This window comes from Pezoporus flaviventris, unplaced genomic scaffold, assembly GCF_033815535.1.
Source record: "Pezoporus flaviventris isolate CSIRO_AGI_PZ_B2104156 unplaced genomic scaffold, CSIRO_AGI_Pfla_v1 ptg000078l, whole genome shotgun sequence".
Lineage (NCBI taxonomy): Eukaryota > Metazoa > Chordata > Aves > Psittaciformes > Psittacidae > Pezoporus > Pezoporus flaviventris.
This window is the reverse complement of record NW_026892626.1, coordinates 18204075-18218798: the sequence shown is the minus strand read 5'-3', so window position 1 is coordinate 18218798 and position 14724 is coordinate 18204075. Positions and strand designations below refer to the sequence as shown.

The 14724-nt window shown below is 55.1% G+C and overlaps 3 protein-coding genes and 1 non-coding gene across 6 annotated transcripts; 2 read left to right on the top strand and 2 right to left on the bottom strand.

The window, feature by feature from the left end:
• Positions 1 to 233: 233 nt before the first annotated feature.
• Positions 234 to 357, bottom strand: LOC133279998 (small nucleolar RNA ACA64). The gene has a single exon (XR_009747034.1). It is a non-coding gene; the product is annotated as a small nucleolar RNA ACA64 (small nucleolar RNA).
• Positions 358 to 885: 528 nt separating this feature from the next.
• RPS2 (ribosomal protein S2) lies at positions 886 to 3770 on the top strand. The gene is made up of 7 exons (XM_061473178.1): positions 886 to 1065; positions 1211 to 1300; positions 1734 to 1841; positions 2413 to 2586; positions 2666 to 2825; positions 3282 to 3373; positions 3648 to 3770. Exons 1-7 carry the CDS (start codon positions 910 to 912, stop codon positions 3726 to 3728), a joined length of 861 nt encoding a protein of 286 aa, XP_061329162.1. The 5' UTR covers positions 886 to 909; the 3' UTR covers positions 3729 to 3770.
• A 392-nt stretch (positions 3771 to 4162) lies between these two features.
• On the bottom strand, positions 4163 to 5955 carry NDUFB10 (NADH:ubiquinone oxidoreductase subunit B10). The gene is made up of 4 exons (XM_061473179.1): positions 5775 to 5955; positions 4930 to 5068; positions 4504 to 4643; positions 4163 to 4382 (listed from the first exon to the last, which is right to left on the bottom strand). The coding sequence occupies exons 1-4, from the start codon at positions 5920 to 5922 to the stop codon at positions 4282 to 4284; spliced, it is 528 nt and encodes a 175-aa protein (XP_061329163.1). The 5' UTR covers positions 5923 to 5955; the 3' UTR covers positions 4163 to 4281.
• On the top strand, positions 5064 to 14461 carry RPL3L (ribosomal protein L3 like). Of its 3 annotated transcripts, none has more exons than XM_061473176.1 (10): positions 5064 to 5186; positions 7705 to 7897; positions 8489 to 8657; positions 9478 to 9613; positions 10705 to 10891; positions 11431 to 11591; positions 11830 to 11931; positions 12569 to 12664; positions 13075 to 13194; positions 14347 to 14461. In XM_061473176.1, exons 2-10 carry the CDS (start codon positions 7858 to 7860, stop codon positions 14401 to 14403), a joined length of 1068 nt encoding a protein of 355 aa, XP_061329160.1. In that variant the 5' UTR covers positions 5064 to 5186; positions 7705 to 7857; the 3' UTR covers positions 14404 to 14461. The 3 variants fall into 3 exon arrangements, with proteins under 3 accessions (XP_061329160.1, XP_061329159.1, XP_061329161.1); XM_061473175.1 differs by lacking the exon at positions 5064 to 5186 and adding an exon at positions 6819 to 6975; XM_061473177.1 differs by lacking the exon at positions 5064 to 5186 and adding an exon at positions 7156 to 7234.
• The last annotated feature ends 263 nt before the right edge of the window (positions 14462 to 14724 follow it).

Here is a 14724-nt window from a genome sequence, read left to right as displayed (position 1 = left end):
CTGATGTGAATACTCCATCATCGTCCGCTGCAGCACCGCTTGCTCTGCATGGCTGTCATAAGCAGTGAGGAGAGCCCTTGTGAGGGCACAAGGAGCACATGGGACCGCTGTCCATCCAGGAGGAGCGCAGCTCCTGCCTAAGGAGACAAAGTCAGCGATGAGAAGAGCCGCTCCCTCAATGCGCATTACCCCCATTAACACCCAGTGTATAAACAGGTATATCCCGGTACAGGGGCTATGGGAACATGGGTTTCACTCCCCGCACGTCACTGCGGGCAGTAAGCTTTATGTTCCCTTTGCTGTCGGCACAGTTATCTCACCGGGGCCACACGAGAACCCAAGTGATTTTCAGACCGCGCCTGTGAGCTAACACGACCCCTAATGCGCCTTCCAAGGCCGCTCACGGAAATCACGCCCGGCACCAGCTCCGTAACACCACAAACACAACCCGAAAGATGCTTTTATAAGCTTAAAGAGCACAGAAAAGGACAACACACCCAGCACTTACCGGAGCTTCCCCCCAAAATGAGCGCCCCACGCCAGCGCTCCCCTATATACCCACACCGCGCAGTGACAACGTGGTCTCGGCACCCCGGACCCTGTATAAGTGAGCGCAAAGCTCCGCTCCTCGCCGCGGAGTATTCCTCATTCAGCGTGCGGGGCTGCACCGCCGGGCGGTGCTCTCGCGAGACCTCTCGGGCTATAAATACCCAGCGGTGGCGCCGTGCGGCCTTCTACTCTGAGATCACGTGAGTGGGGGGATGATGGCGGCAGGGAGGGATGGTGCTGGTGCGGCCTGCACCGGATCGGTGTCCATCCGTGCGGCCGGAGGAGCGGGGGTCCCCGCCGGGTCCTGCCGGAGCGGCGGCCGCGTCGCGCCTTAACGCGCCCTTCTTTTTTGTCTAGCAAATGGCGGATGACGCCGGTGCTGCAGGAGGTGCGGGAGCGGCCCGTGGGGGCTTCCGCGGCGGCTTCGGGACCGGGCTGCGGGGCCGCGGGCGCGGCCGTGGACGAGGCCGAGGGAGAGGCCGTGGGGCTCGCGGAGGCAAGGCCGAAGATAAGGAAGTGAGTGGTTCTCGGGGGTGTGTGGTGGGGACCCAGGAATGGGGTGAGAGGAGGCTGCGTCTGTTTGGAAGCTGGAGCCGGTTCCCCTGAGGTGCTGCTGCAGCTGCAGCTGCCGGTGACCCTTTTCCATGGATTTCTTTGCTAGTGGATTCCTGTCACCAAGCTTGGTCGCCTGGTCAAGGATATGAAGATCAAGTCTCTTGAGGAGATCTACCTCTTCTCGCTTCCAATCAAGGTAAGCTTCCATGGACGCTGCAGTAATGCGCAGGAGACTTTTAACCTCAGCTAGGGAGCTGGCAGCAGCTGCTGCACTTGCATTTGGGATGCTCAAGTGATGTGTTTGGGATAGTGACATAAGGGGACAGTAGCTGAGGGCTGGTGTGGGCACTTGTAGTGAAGTGCGGTGGGCTTTGTCTTCTGCCTTCTGTGGGGAGGCAGCGTATTGTTCAAGTGCTTCTGTGATAGTGCTGCTCGGGGATGGAAGAATGAAGCTTTTAACTTGTATTGGACTGTGCAGCAGCTGGAGCCAGCTCATGCCTGTGAAACTTAACATATTTTAGTAACTTCCTTTAAAAACATGTTTATTGTTGACAGGGAATGTAGGAGCTTTACAAGCTGTGTTGTTTAGAAAGTGGGGCCTTGTGTGGTTCAGTGTCTGACTCTTGCAGGAGTCGGAGATCATCGATTTCTTCCTGGGATCCTCTCTGAAGGATGAGGTTTTGAAGATCATGCCTGTCCAGAAGCAGACTCGTGCTGGTCAGCGCACCAGGTTTAAGGTGGCTTTTTCTTTCTCTTGTGTTATGTATGTTGTCTGCTGCTCTTTTGGTATTGAACTAACAAATCAGTTCAAATAGCTTTATTCTTTTCTGTAGTAACTACAGAATGTTTTGGTGTGAGGATCACTTTGGGTGGCTTAAGAAGTAGCTGTGTAAACTGTAGCAGGGTGTTCAGATGTTACTTAAAGCAGTCACAGCACAAAATTAAGGTGTGCTTGCTCAGCAGTCTTGGCTTCTCAGAGCCTGTGCAGAGGGAGAAGCCTTGGGCCTCATGTTATGAGGGAATGATGCTTGGGAATTACTGGGATTTTTGACCAGTAGGAAGCTATAGCATGGAATTGAATCCCAGTTCTTTGGCTTCAGCTTTGGAAGGATGAGCTCTAGGGGGCCAGGGAGATGTGCTTCTTGAGCTGTGAGCTCTGGTGGCAGGTTTTAGCACGTGAGGGTTGATTTGTGTCTGGGTGAGCTGTGACTGCTCACTGCCGAGTGTGCAACTTGGGTTACCCTTGCTGGGAGACCCCACTGGTCTGAGCAGCTCAGCCACAGCTGAAACCTCCTCTTTCCATCCCAGGCTTTTGTTGCTATCGGGGACTACAACGGCCATGTTGGTCTTGGTGTTAAGTGCTCTAAGGAAGTTGCCACTGCTATTCGTGGGGCGATCATCCTGGCTAAGCTGTCCATCGTGCCCGTACGACGGGGCTACTGGGGCAACAAGATCGGCAAACCCCACACCGTGCCTTGCAAGGTGAGTAGGGCTCCCGGGCCTGGGCTTGGTGGTCAGCGTGTGTTTTGGGAGCCGTGACCTGGTGTGTCTGTCTGTGTAGGTCACTGGCCGGTGCGGGTCTGTCCTGGTGCGTCTGATCCCAGCTCCCCGTGGCACAGGGATCGTGTCTGCGCCTGTCCCCAAGAAGCTGCTGATGATGGCTGGGATTGATGACTGCTACACCTCGGCCAGGGGCTGCACGGCCACCCTCGGCAACTTTGGTGAGCTTCAGGGCTTTGTGCCGCATTTAGCTGTGTGTGTTGTCATCCCTGTCACTGACAGGGGCACAGTGCACCCATCTCCAGAGTTTAATTGGTGTTGATTCAATTCTAGCAGTGAAGCAGAAGGAAAGGCTTCTGCTGATACCTCTTACAATGCAGGTTCATCCTGTTGTAGATAATCCTGAAGTTCTGTACAAATTAATGATGAGAAATTGTCTTTTTTTAATGTGCATTGATAGTAAAACATCTCCCAATCTGCGCGATTGCACTTGGTTGAAGTAGTGTAATTGTCGTATATGGTGAGAGAAAGAAACCTGAGTTGTGTGTGTGCATCAGAGAGACCCTGCTGTGGTCTCCCTGTTCCATGCTCAGTTCTACACCTTTGGAGCAGTGGGGCTGGGCACAGTGAGCTGGCTTCTGTGGCAGCAATGAGCAATGTTTGACTTCTGTCCATAGCTAAAGCCACCTTCGATGCCATCTCCAAGACCTACAGTTACCTGACTCCTGACCTCTGGAAAGAGACCGTGTTCACCAAGTCTCCTTACCAGGTGAGAGTGATTCTGCAATTCACAGCCCAAATCCTGCCCTTTAAAGTTCAGGTGCTGTCCACAAAGGATTCACTTGAACAGCAGGAGCGTGGTGTTGCAGTCGGAGTTGACTGCCAGGTCATTTAATGGGTGAAGGGAATAGGAAAGCTTTGAAATACTATCTTGTATGTGAAGTACCCCAGGCCTCACACAGACAATTGTTGGGAAGGGAAGTGGTGCTGAGAAACCCCTGAGTGTGGTTAAGGAAATAAAACACTGTTTTGTTTCTTTGCAGGAGTTCACTGATCACCTGGCGAAGACCCACACCAGAGTGTCTGTGCAGAGAACCCAGGCAGCTGCTGTGGCAACCACTTAAGTGGGTTTTGGAGCAAGACAATAAAGTGATCAGTGAACAAGAGATTGCAACTGGTTTAATGGGATGGTGAATGCTTTGAGTGGATGGATCTGCTAGGCTTTTGGGCAGGTTCATGTCTGCAGGCCAGAGCCTGAATAGCTGTTAAACTGAAATTAGGCTGTGCTGATCCTTGTTCATCTTATATTAGTCCCTAAGTAGGGTCTAGAACCAGCTTTGCTGTTCTACAGCATGTGCCCTTCACCTTAATTAGGGAGGTGGGGAGAGGTCCAGTGGGAAATCCCAGGTAAGGCAGCTGGGGGGGCTGACCATGGTTTAGGGGATGGAGTGGTGATCAGCTGGAATGCAAAGATGCTGCTATTTCAGCAGAGCTGAATACAGGAAGAGTTCTCTTAGGGGTTTTCAGATCCATTCAAAGAATGAGTCCATATTCCAGCTGTATGGCAGATGTGCTGTTCTGCACATTTATTGTAGAGGTCAACAGCATCAGAGCTGAAAGATGCAGCATGCAGAATCGGGTACCAGCACCACAGGGGGACCTGTGAACCATTCACACCTACTCAGAGGCACTGGCTTGTGCTTTCCTCTCGTCCATCATCCTCTGCTTCTGCTTCATCAGGCAAGTCCTTGCATTTCCATGGACACCAAGATCACCATCTAAAAAGAAAGTCAATGTGTGAAGCATGGCTCTGCAGCTAGAAAGAAATGTGCCCCTGTTTGGGATGCAGCTCAAGATCCCTGTTGTCTTTGTGCCCCCACATGCTGGTGCTGTACTCACATCTGTCCTGGTAGGCTTTGGTAACCTGTGCCAGCAGCTCTGCCTCCTTGGCACAGTTCTGGAACTGGTTGGGTCCCTCCCTCTGCTTGCAAGCACCAAGCCTTTCCCGGACTATCTCCACAATTTCCTGATCCACCATCCTGTGGGAAAGATAGAGGTGACTCCTATCCCAGCCAAGAGGTTGACAGAACAGCCAATGGGGTGTGGATCCTTGTGGAAGCTCAGGTGTAGGAACCAGACAGCATAGGAGGATGTGTGCTCATGGCCTGGGAGATGCTGCAGGGGACAACAGCCCTATGAAAGGGGTGTTCTATAAGGGAGTGGGCAGGAGGTGCTGTCAACACCCCAGAGTCTGCGACAGTACTGTGAGTTCAAGCCAAGGGCTGCAGGTCCCAGAGGTGACAGCCAGAGCAGTGACAGCCATACCTGTCCCTCCTCCACTGTGCTTCGGCCTCATAGAAGCAGAGGTAATCTCCCTCCATACACTCGCTCAGGTCGGGCACACGGCGGAACTTCTGGTGGTAGTAGTAGTACTTGTTCTTGGCCTGCTGGCGCTCGATCCACTCTGCAGGGACAGCCCCACGGTCAGACACCCCTGACCCACAGCTACAGAGAGGCAGCACGGCCCCAGTGCCTGCCAAAGCTTCACTGCTTGGTGCTGCTGCTGCCTTCCAAGGCCCCAGGTTGGTGCTTGCTGTCCCTGCTGTCTTCTTGTCCATGTCCCCGTGTCTGTCCTCCTGCCCCTGCCGTGTCCTTGTCTGTGTCCCACGTCCCCGTGTCTGACCCTGTGTACATGCTGTGCTCTGTTGTGTTCCACATCCCTGTGTCTAACGCTGTATATGTTTTGTTACCTGCATTCCACATCCCTGTGTCTGTCCCTGCTGTGTCCCATGGCCCTGTATCTAACCCTATGTGCACATCCCCGTCTTTGATGTGTCCCATGTCCCGGTGTCCATGCTGTATTGTGTCCCACATCTATCTATCCATGCGATGTCTTTGTATTCCAAGTCTGTGCCTGCCCCTGCTTGTCTCCTTGTCCGTGTCCTGCATCCGTGTCTGTCCCTCTATCCCTGCTGTGTCCCGGTCTGTCCCACTCCCCGTGCCTGTCCCTGCTGTACCCTTGTCTGTGTCCCGGTCTATCCCACTCCCTATGTCCTTGTGTGCCCGTCCCTTGCCCTTATCCCGGCTCCCCTCACGGCACCGCGGAGCGGCTCTAGGCCCGCCGGCAGCGGTGGGGGGGGGGGGGGGGGGCGGTCCTATCCTCCCGGTACCTCGCACGAAGGTGACGGGCGCATCGACGATGTAGCTGAAGGCGGTCCGCAAGAAGGCGGTGGGGTCCGGCAGCGACGAGGTTCTCTCGGAGACGGGGGTGCGGGTCGGGGGCACCTTGTACGCCTCCCGGTTGCTGTCCTCCGCCATGGCGGCGGCGGCGGCGCGGGCGAGATGGTGGCGGGGTCAGAAGGGGCGCTCTGCGCATGCTCCGCCGCGCCCGGTGCATGCCGGGAGGTGTAGTCCGTGCAGCGGCCTGGGGCTGCTCCGCCGCCGCCACCGGTGCCGGTCGGAGCCGTTGGATCAATCGGGCTGGAAAAGCCCTTTGAGCTCACCCAGTCCAACCGTTCCCAGCGCTGCCAAGGCTACCGCTAACCCATGGCACTGAGGGGGTGTGAACACTTGCAGGGACGGTGACTGCAACCCTGCCCTGGGCAGCCTGTTCCAATGCCTGAGCACCCTCTGGGGCAGGAATTGTTCCTCAGCTCCATCTAAACCTGCCCTGGGGCAGCTTGAGGCCGTTTCCTCTTGTCCCATCCCTTGTTCCTTGGGAGCAGAGCCCAGCCCCTCCTGGCTCCATCCTCCTCTCAGGCACTTGTAGGGAGCAATCAGGTCCCCCCTGAGCCTTCTCTTCTCCAGACTGAACCCCCCAGGTCCCTCAGCCATTCCCCATCACACTTGTGCTCCAGGCCCTGCACCAGCTCCGCTGCCCTTCTCTGGCCCCGCTCCAGCACCTCAATGTCTCTCCTGTAGTGAGGAGCTCAGAGGTGAGCTCAGGATTTGAGGTACAAATCCCATTGCTCCAAATTCACTGCAGGTGCCCCAATCCCCTCATCCAGAACCATAAATCCATTCCTGCCTGGGCTGACGGAGGGGTTTTTCAGTGTATCCGTACCCAGAGCACTGCAGTGAACCCGGGCAGCCCATCTCCATGTGCGTGGTGCGCCTTATCCCCATCATCCCAACGGGAGCCGTTCCCACCCCGCTTGTTCAGGAGGGACAAGTGTAAGCTGAGACCCGGGCCTTTGACCTTTACCACACCGCAACTGCTCCGTCCAACCTGCCAGCCCGGGATGGATATAGCAGCGGGTGAAGCTAGCGGCTAAATTTGTGTCTTCAGCCTGAGAAACATCTTAAGGATTGCCTGGGCAGCGCTCCCCAACCGCCTCCCGCTGCCGCTGAGCGGGCTGAAGACATCCCATGGTCTGTAACGCTCCGCGCTGCTGCCTCCCCTCTGTGTGCACAGGGGCAGGGGGAGATGAGCTTGGTGGGGAGGGTCACCCGGTGCTGGCACTGACCTGAGCGAGGAGGGGATGCAGTGGGTGTAGAACTAACCCTGTGCTGCTTGGGCTGCCCCCCAGCTCCCTGCCTTGGAGCCGAGCCTCTCAAGCGCTGTTGCTTCCTCTCAGTGTGACCTTGTGCTTGGGGTTTATATATTTAGCTCTGCTAATTTGGTTTCCAGGTGCGTGTTTAACCTGCACGCGTTCTTATTACGGATTCCTTTGGGCATCCCTGCCTCTTATTCCTGATCGTTAGCTGTTTGGTGCCGTTTGTCTTGATGTCACGAAGCCCATCGATCCTGAGCAGGCCCTTTTGGTGCCGCAGAGTACAAAATAAGCCGTTATAATTAACATCACAGGGGGACGGACCCATCAAGGGATGTATTTCTCATTCAAAGTCCTTAAGCAGAAGGAAGGAGACCTTTGCAAGTGTCTTTCTATTTCATTGGCATCATTTGTCCAGAAACTCACTAAATTCTTCCATGCCTGTGATGCAAGCTTGAACATAAACGCATCCTTTTGGAATCAAGGCAGAAGCCAGACCCCCTCCAGCATTCACTGATGTTAAAGGGGGTGTTTCCCATTGGCCTTTCCCTGGTGCCTTCTAGGAGCCCAAAGTGAAGCTGATCTCCTTGGTTCTTCTTCCCCGCAGTCCCACCGCAAGTTCTCCGCTCCCAGGCACGGCCACTTGGGCTTCCTTCCCCACAAGAGGAGCCGGCGCCACCGAGGGAAGGTGAAGTCGTGGCCGAAGGATGATCCCAGCAAACCAGTCCATCTGACGGCTTTCCTGGGCTACAAAGCGGGCATGACGCACACCGTGCGGGAGGTGCACAGGCCCGGGCTCAGTAAGTCCGGCCTGGAGAAAGGAAGGAGCCGCATCCCGGAGGGAAACAAGGGACGAGGCTTGCTGGTGGGAGAGGGTGGTGAAGCACATAGCATCCAGGATGTGTGCTGGACCGCCATCCAAGTGTTGGATGGCCGAGGGCTGCCTTAGGGATTGCTGGGAAGTGCCCACACTGGGATGGTGACCGGTGGATCCTGCTGGCAGGAAGGATCATGCAGGGCAACTACTGGGCTTGAAGCATCTCGCTGGGGAATTCATGTTACTCTCTGAGATATCCAAGGCAAGAGCCACCCAGTGTGATGCTTCCCCCAACGCTGGGAATGCTGCTGGACCACAGGGTCTAACCTCTAGAGATCGAACCCCATGTGGTCCTCTAGTAGGTGAGAGATGGAAGGGCTGATGCTGGCTGTGAAGCTATAGTGTGACCTTGCCCCTAGCACACTGCTTGCTCACTGTAACATCATGGAATCATAGAATCAACCAGGTTGGAAAAGACCTTTAAGATCCTCAAGTCCAACCGTTACCAAGTGGCTTTAGGGAATGATCTGACCCTAGACACAACTGAGCACTGCTTCCCTTTCCTATCTTGCAGAGATCTCTAAGAGGGAGGAGGTGGAGGCCGTAACCATCATTGAGACCCCGCCGTTGGTGGTGGTTGGGGTTGTGGGGTACGTAGAAACACCGAAGGGCCTGAGGAATTTCAAGACAGTGTTTGCTGAGCACATCAGTGACGAGTGCCGGCGGCGCTTCTACAGGAACTGGTGCGTGCTGGGGAGGCTCCCTGGGGTGCTGCGTGTGAGGGGTCCCCCTCTCGTCTTCCCCACAGGTACCCAACCATTGCAAACAGCTCAGCCACAGGCAGCTGGCTCTGGGCTGGAGAGAAACTGCAGCTTTAGTCATGCACAGAGATGCTGCAAACAGCTTGGTGCTGGCAATGGGCATATGCGTATGTAAATGTATTCTAATAGCCGAACTGGGTGAGCTCTGCGCAATATCACATGGCAGCATGTGCTGCAGGTTCATTTTCCTTAGTGTAGGCTCATCTGCTCTCCACTGAACTGGAACACTGGAGCTGAGGCACCAAAGGAGGGGAGGAAAACCCGATTTGTCAGGGGGAAAGCTGATGCAGAATGTGCCCCTTGGCTCTTGTAAGCATCAACGCCCCAAACCCCACAGCAGCAGAGAGGAATATGGAAACACGAGCTCCGTGACTGTAGGCATCCATCGTGTCTCCTATAAAGTGCCGTTGAGACCCACCCACCCCATCCCTCTGATCCCTGTTAGAGGCTGTGTTCTCCTCTTCCCTCTGAGTTTGCACTTGCATGTTGGTGGCACTGAGCCCGTCAGTGGGAGACAATTGGATTCCTCATGCAGAAAGGTTTGAATTACCAGCCCTTGTCACAGCTCATTATTCACTCGCCTCTCCCCACTTCACACCCCTGTGTGCTGGCCCTGACAGTTAAGGCACCAGAGAGGTGCCTGGCAGGGTGATGTGTCCTTCCACGCTGTCCCAGGGTGCAGGGATGTGCAGAAGCACTTCACCATCCAGCTTGCCTGGGTGTTAAACCCCTTTGGTTGTAGGCACAAGAGCAAGAAGAAGGCGTTCACCAAGTACTGCAAAAAGTGGCAGGATGAGGATGGCAAAAGGCAGCTGGAGAAGGATTTTGCAGCTATGAAGAAGTACTGCAAGGTCATTCGTGTCATTGTGCACACACAGGTCAGAGACCTCATTCCTGGGGTGGGCAAGGGGGGATCTGGCTCTTCCTTAGCTTGGGAAGTGTGGACCTGGGAGGTGGGATCATGGGGGTGTCTTGGTGGGGTCACAGGGCGCTGAGCAAGCAGACACTGGTCAGAGGGTGTGGGACAGGGTCTAAAGGCAATGGGGGGCTCCCTCCTGACACCAACACTGTCCCTTTGAGCCTGGAATTGCTGCAGGGGCTGTGGTTCAGGAGCTCACACACCCCACAGAGGAGAGCAGAGCACACAGAGCCTCAGCAGGTGCTGGGCCCTGTGTCAGCAGAGGGACCTCAGGCCCCATGATCACCTCAGATTAGCAACTGGTGTCAAGTGTTTTGGGCAAAAATAACCCAGGGGCAGGCCTGGTTTTGCCAGATGCTGATTGCTGGATACACAGGGCCGGTTTTCCTGCTGATCCCTGGAGTTAACATCTGCTTTGGAGCCTGGGACAGAGCTAAGCTGGCTCCAGGCTTCCCTTGTAGCTGGCACAGAACCTCAAAGCCCCACTATGGCAGTTTGGCAGGGGCTGTGAACAGGGAGCTGGGAGTGGGAGAGAGCGGAGGCACCTCTTGCTGGGAACTAGGAATAACTGCTCAGTGTGGAAGCAGAGGTGGAGCATGACCAAAGGAGAGGCACTGACTGTCTCAGAGCAGAGGGCTGCATCCTGCCTCGTCCCAGTGCTCAGTTTTAGAGGGTGCTCTAGTGCTGGGCTCCTCCGGGGCACTCACCTAGCCTGGCTGTTACTGCTGTGCTTAACTCTTGGGGTAGGATGAGGCTGGCTTATTCCTGTGCTCCCTGGAGAGCAGGTGTGCATCAGCTCCTGCTTGGAGTGGAAGCACTGGGAGATGGGGTGGTTGGGCTCAAGGATAAGGAGTTACCTCCAGGAGGTCTCAGATATATAAACATGGTGACCCAGGTTGCTGACTGTTAGGAAATGGGTTGAGAGGGGCATTGAAGAGCTCTGCTCACCCCCTGTGCCCCTCACAAGTGGGGTGCGACACAGCCCAGCCTCTGTGTTCATGTCCATGGGGCAAGGAGCAGCATTTTGCCCTGATGCACTTTGTCATGCAGATGAAGCTGCTCCCGCTGCGGCAGAAGAAGGCCCATGTGATGGAGATCCAGCTGAACGGTGGGACAGTGGCTGACAAGGTCGACTGGGTTCGGGAGAGGCTGGAGAAGCAGGTCTCCGTGCACAGCGTCTTCAGCCAGAACGAGATGATTGATGTCATTGGCGTGACCAAGGGGCACGGGATGAAAGGTACAGAGCAAGGAGACCTTTGCCAGAAGCTTGATGCTGTCCCCACCTGACACTGTCCATAGGGCAGCACTGCGGTAAAGCAGTGTTAGAGAACCCACTGACTTACTGCTTCGGGAGTAGCAAAGCCCATGACATGCAGTTCCACTGCAGCAGAGCTTGGTTTCTGTAATCTCAGTGAAGCCCATGTTTGCCTGCTGTGCCCGGGGGCCTCCCAGGAGCCTCAGAGGCACCGTGAGTACGCAGAGCCATTGAACTTCACACAAACCCCACGTGTGTGGAGGCGTGGGTGTTCCTGTGATTGCACTGCCTGTGCTCAGCAAGAACAGATCTCAGCCTGATGGGATCCATGGGAAGTGAGAACAGTTCTGTGCTCCGGCCTCTCGCGGTGCTGACAACTCTTGGGCTCCTTCCAGCACGGCGGCATCTGAGAGCTGCAGAGGGATGATGGAGCCTGCCCCATCCCATCCCATCCCCAGCACTCGAACAGGAGCTCTGCCCCTCGCCGGGGTTCTCACCGCCCTCTCTGGTCGCGCTTGCAGGGGTGACGAGCCGCTGGCACACCAAGAAGCTCCCCAGGAAGACGCACAAGGGCTTGCGCAAGGTCGCCTGCATCGGAGCCTGGCACCCGTCCCGGGTTGGCTACTCCATTGCCCGGGCTGGCCAGAAGGGCTACCACCACCGCACGGAGCTCAACAAGAAGGTATGGCCCCGATGGGCTCCCTCAGAGAGCCTTCCTCCCTCCCATGCTGACACCATCCTCCTCTGCAGGGTGGCCTCTGCTCCCCAAAGCTTCTCCGACGTTTCCTTGGAGATTCTCCGTGTCTTTCCCGGTGTTTTTCCCTGCTTAAGGCACATCTTGGGGAAAACTGTGTCATTCCTGGAGCATCCCTCAGTGACGGGACACAGAAGTCACCGTCTCCGTGTCCTTTCTGTTCTAGATTTACCGCATTGGCCACGGGATCCATGTGGAGGATGGCAAAGTGGTGAAGAACAACGCCTCGACGCACTACGATCTCACAGAGAAAACCATTACTCCTATGGTAAGGGCTGAGGGGGTGCCAGGGCCGTGACTGATCCTGGCTGCAGGAATCTAAGCCAGGGAAGTAATTCCATGCCTGGAGACAGCTGCATAGGAAATGATTGGAAGGAAATTCACTGAAAGAAATGCAGTGATTCCTTTCCTCATGTTTTGGACGTGGAAACCCATCTCTATGAAGTGTTTTTTTAGGCCCGTTGGTAGACCCAAACATTAAACTTCCAGCTGATACCTTTGGCAGGAACTGAGAACTTTGTTTAAATAGAAAAACAAGTATAAACTACATTTAAAATCTGATCCTTAACAGATAAACGTTTGTAACTTGGTTTAAAAGCTCCCTTTGGCTTATCAAAGCTGTTAGCCTGGGAGTCCAGCCAGCTCTGCTCTCTGCTCACCCGCATCCTTCAGGGAGGGAAGCAGGGTTACTGCCTCCCCAGCTCTTATGGGGTGCCCCTTAGCTGGGATCCTGCAGTCAGTGTGACACTCTGGTGGTCCTAAGCAGGCAGGCTGGTGGGTGCAGAGCGTCATTAGCTGGAGGGACTGTCAGTCACTGCCTTCTTCGCTAGAAAATGCCACCCTTGGGCATGTCTCCCATACCCAGCTCTCCTGCCTCCCGACCTTCCCTCTGCCTCTCCCCACAGGGTGGTTTTCCTCACTACGGAGAGGTCAACAACGACTTCCTCATGCTGAAGGGCTGCGTCATGGGCACGAAGAAGCGTGTGCTCACCCTCCGTAAGGTGAGAGCGCAGCCGCGCTGGGGGGGGTCTGTGAGCTCATTCACCACGTGGAGAATGCCAGAGACTGGTGAGGTCCTTGGCTCTGTGCTGCTGGGGACATCTGGCGCATGATGTGGTGCTCAGTGAGACCATTCGCAGCTAGAGGGAGGCTCTCTCTCTGGAGATAGAAGCTGCAAGCGTTTGAGGGCCACAATGCAGCGCCCAGCGATGGCAACCTTGGTGTTAAGCACCTTGAGAGCTGCCCTGCAATCCAAGGCATCACCTGAGCACCAGGGGTGTGTGAGAAGGCAGGTTTTCATGGAGGTACTTGTCTGACGGATGCACCCAGGACTCAACCCTGCCTCCATCAGAGCACACGTCCAGATTGTCTCTAGCAGTCATCCTGATGCACTGTGACTCTTCTTTCCCAGTCCCTCGTGGTGCAGACAAGCCGCCGCTCTCAGGAAGCCATTGAACTCAAATTCATCGATACCACTTCCAAGTTTGGCCACGGACGCTTCCAGACAGCTCAGGAGAAACGGGCTTTCATGGTGAGTTACACTCTGCTCCAGCTCCTAGGCCCTGCTTGCAGCTGGGTTAAAGCAACTGATGGACTCCAACCAGGCAGCTTTGTCTCCATGTAACAACAACCAAACGAGTGACCAGGACTATCTTGCATTAAAGCTGGGAAAGAATTCAGTTCACACAGCAGATATGATGCTAAGGAAGAGTATGATGCTTGTGTGAGTGATCCAAGACAACCCAACCAGCAAATAATACACCATATGGCCACGCAGTTCCCATTCACCACGGGGTGTTTTAGACAAGCAGTTAACTTGGCAGGCACCACACTGGACATATGGTCCCTTTCACCCACAATTGTGCACGTCTTTGGTTTGTTTGGGATGATTTATGATGTTCATGCTCTTAAGAGGGTCAGATTCAGACACCAATTAGTGATTCCTTTGTCAGGAAGCTTTTGGGAAGGCCAAGTAGGGTATTTTTCTTAAATCCAGAGCAAAAAAAAACCCCATCTAAATAGTTCCAAACCATGCAGAGTTACTTGAACAGCTTTGCAACCTACCCGGGGCTGGTGCCTAAGCCTGTATGTGACATTGGGGAAGGGTTAAGTGAGCCAGGCCTTCAGCTAGCAGAAACAACTGCCTGGGTACCACACAGCCATGAACAGTGTCTGGATGTGGCCTGTCAGCTAGAAATCCCATGTGCCACTGCCTAAGCCTGCTTAGCCCTAGGAAGGGGGTTGGCTCTGCAGTGCCTTTGCAGAGCTCTTTAGAGGTTAAGCTGATTTCCTTTATCCCAGTGTTAGGAGCTTGTTCCGTGTTCTGCTTTGCTGTCACTGCAAGTCCTGAGTAGCTGTGACAGATCTTAGTGACAGGAGGTGGTTCTACCTGGTTGCAGCTGGTTCCTTTGCTGGTTTCTACTGCGAGATGAGAGTTTCCCCCCTGGATGCTGTGGCAAAGCTTTACATTTGGTTGGAAGGAATGCTCCCCATTCCTGCAGGCATAGGGAGCCCTGGGGATGGCTGGTGAATGGAGGCCCAGAGCTCCCAGTGGGGAGCAGACACCAGGAGCAGCAGAAAGGGGCCCGAGCTGCATTTCTGCTCCCCACAGCTCAGATGCAGCCTCACAGGCCAGGTTTGTCTGCCACGAACACCCAGAGCTCTCCTCTCTGCTCTCTTCCAGGGCCCTCAGAAGAAACACTTGGTGAAGGCGAAGCCAAGTGGGCAGGAAGAGGTGTAAGGATGGAGATGCACGAGGCAGCCTAACTTTGGGCACTTCAATAAAGGGGTTTCAAGCCGTGCCTGCTCCCTGGCTTCCTTCTGGAGGGGTGTCTTGCCTGTATTCAGTGCTGAGCGTGTCCTCAAGGCTCCTGGGACAGGCAGCACTTGGGACTGGCCCATATAGACAGGGACTAACTGGGACAGGCAAGTGTCTGCTTTGTCCTCTGGATCCTCCCATTCCTTTGCCCAGGGAATTCTTTCCCTCCTGCCTGCATTCATCCAAACCACGGTGAACTCCCCTTCCAGAGGAGAGTGCTGGCACTCCTGCTCCAGTTTCCAC